Raw genomic sequence first — 2937 nt, forward strand, 5'->3', positions numbered from 1 at the left:
TGGAGACTCTAGAGTCTTCAGTTCTTCCATTATGGGTCGGCGGCTGCGCAACAATGAATTGGATCTCCCACCCCCAAGTCACATACCAGGTGCTAATTTGGATGCGGTGCCTTACATGATGATGGTAGCAGATGAGGCCTTTCAATTATCAAGGAACGTCATGAGACCCTATCCACGGAGAGGCCTGGACTACCGGTGCAGAATCTTTAATTTGCGTCTTTCCCGTGCCCGCCGTCTGGTCGAGTGTTCATTTGGCATTCTCAGTGCAAAATGGCGGGTCCTTCAGTCTGCAATCCAACTGAGTGAAGGCAATGTAAATGGTGTGATAAAAGCATGTGTTGTTCTTCACAACTTTACAAGAGACCATGATTGCCCATCATCTGCTGCAGATGACATTGATTATGCAAATACTGTCTTGACAACTACACGTGTTCGTCCTTCACGTCGTCAGCCCTCTGGCCTAAAAGTTCGTGATGTTTTAACCAATTTTTTTGTGTCACCAGAGGGATCTACGGTTTGGCAAGACAATGCTGTTTTGCCTTAATTTTTGTTTAGATTCTAAGTTAATAAATCACATAATTTCCTTCAGAAATTGGTGTAATATGTATCTGATGATGAAAAGTGTGTAAAGCTGACAAATCATGTATGTAGCTGGACCAAGACATAAGACTCTGTTTTCAGAACAAATTTTTACTGCTCTGCGCATATATATATGCATTCCCAAAACATATTTCAATTTTCATATGTAATTTAAACAAAACAAACAACACAGCTTTACATGCCATGGTCACAAAAAACTAAGGCCAACAAAAGGCCAAAATGACAGGCAAAATCTAACATCCAAAACATTACAGGTTATGGTAGGTTGGGGGTGGTGATGGTGATGGCGGGTGTCCAGCATGTGCGGAACTTGGCCTGGGTGGTTGACCAACCACTCTGTCTACCTGTGTTATTGCAGATAGAAATTGCGGGTGTTGCTGCAAGCTGCGATCATGTGTATGACCTAACACTTGATGTGGAGGGTAGAAGGGCATCAAGTCCTGGCTACTGGCTTGACCCATTTGTTCCGAACCCCCAATATGACCATGTCGAGCAGACACATGTTGGGACCAGCCTCCAAACATGTGTCTGTTCAAGTGGTCAGATTGGGGATGTGCTGCAAAATCATAAATACCCCTGTTTTGGCCTTGTTGTGTGGTTTGTGCAGGCTGTGGAGCTATAGGTTGCGGGGGTGGTGCTGACACAGTTTGTGATTGGTCCTGTGGAAGGTCTTGCACCGCCAGAAGGTTGGTAGATGACATTTGCCACCGTTCAAGATAATTAAAGATATTAGTCGGGTTGTTTGGGGGTGTTGCCGCATCTAGCAAAATTTGGATGCAACCTCTGGTCCGCAGCCTGAGCGAGCGGGGAATGGGACGTAAATAGCGGGCAAGACTGCGGAAGTAAGCTTCCTTCCCATCATCATTGGCAGCTCGGGACAAATAGTCCAACACCCCGGTATCAACTTGCCTCCTGGTGCCAATGTTCAAAGCCACCCTTCTGCGACGACCACGGTTTGGTCTGGTAGTAGGCTGTGGTGATGTATCCAGAGCCAATGTTGGACTGCTGCTCTGGCCTCCTTCATCAACCTCAGGATTTGCCTCCTGTGGAGCGGTAGACGCTGCTGCTGGTTGTGGTGGTGGGGGAGGGTGGTTGCTGCCTGTTGCTTGCCCAGATGGTCCAGCCAATTCTGCATCTTCAGCAACAGGGTCAATCAGCAACTCAGAGTCAGATCCAGTCTCTCTTTCAGTCAGATTTGACTCTGTTCTGTATTTCACAAAACATTATTTATATTAAAAAATACATACATATTCACATCATAAAATGTGTTAAATATTTGTACACATGCATGCACTTACGGTCGTAGCTCCATCACCGGGGCAAGAAAATTTAGGCGGTCATAATAAAGGTATTTCCTTTTTTTGAGGGCTGCATCACCACTCCACCCATGAACTTGACGCTCACGCCGGTATTGGTCCCGGCAACTCCGCCAGCGTCTATTTACATCATTGACTGCAAATATACAAAACATTTGAGATAAATATCACACACAAACAGTTACAGGCTTTGCAAAAACACATGGGCTAGGGGGACATAAAATTCCTTTGGCCCTATATTAACGGACTATAGCTAAATTAATTTAAAGCCATATTTGTGTCTCTTGGAAATGTTTTGGCATCTTCAACCAAGAGCATGGATGATTTACTAACATCATAAGCAAAACACATATGATGCTTTCAGGCTTGCATGAAAAAAAAAAACATTTGAAGAATGGTACTTACATATTTCTTGCTGAACCTCTTGAGGTCGCTCATCAAAATCGGGGAACATGTGTCGACATATTGCCCTCCATGCTGCGTCTTTACGTGCACGGTCTGCATAATGTGCATAGCGTTGGTCCCATAATTCGGGCCTATCATGGACCAGAGCAATGAGCATCTCCACATTAATATGCCTGGCCATGCTGCTACTACAGAACACTCCATGGAGGCGTGCTTCCTGGTTTGCAATCCAGCGTGGGCCTGAAATTAGCATTCCAATGCTTCCTGATAATGGATGATTCAATTTCCTGTCACCTGGAGAAGTCTTCCGTATTTCTCGCAATGCACACGCATGGTCCGTATGTAATCCGATGTTTTCTCGCACCCATAGACTTTCATTGGCGAGTCTCGCCCGAGATACGCTGACAATCGCAGCATGCTGCGATTTCACTCGGATCCTGAATACGGCCGAGAAAATATCGGATGATGGGAGCCGCCCCATAGATTAACATTGGGGCGAGTGCTATGCGATTTTTTATCGCATTGCACGCGTCCGTATTACGGTCTAGTGTGACCCCGGCCTTAGGCTGAGGGTGCCAATACTTTTGTCTGGCCCATTTTTGGAGTTTTGTGTGAA

At 45.6% G+C, this 2937-nt stretch overlaps 1 protein-coding gene across 1 annotated transcript; it reads right to left on the reverse strand.

Moving 5' to 3' along the window:
• Nucleotides 1-674: 674 nt before the first annotated feature.
• Nucleotides 675-1957, reverse strand: LOC138643611 (uncharacterized). The gene is made up of 2 exons (XM_069732473.1): nt 1899-1957; nt 675-1806 (listed from the first exon to the last, which is right to left on the reverse strand). The coding sequence occupies exons 1-2, from the start codon at nt 1910-1912 to the stop codon at nt 849-851; spliced, it is 972 nt and encodes a 323-aa protein (XP_069588574.1). The 5' UTR covers nt 1913-1957; the 3' UTR covers nt 675-848.
• Between the last annotated feature and the right edge of the window lie 980 nt (nt 1958-2937).

This window comes from Ranitomeya imitator, chromosome 6 (assembly GCF_032444005.1).
Source record: "Ranitomeya imitator isolate aRanImi1 chromosome 6, aRanImi1.pri, whole genome shotgun sequence".
NCBI classification, from domain to species: domain Eukaryota; kingdom Metazoa; phylum Chordata; class Amphibia; order Anura; family Dendrobatidae; genus Ranitomeya; species Ranitomeya imitator.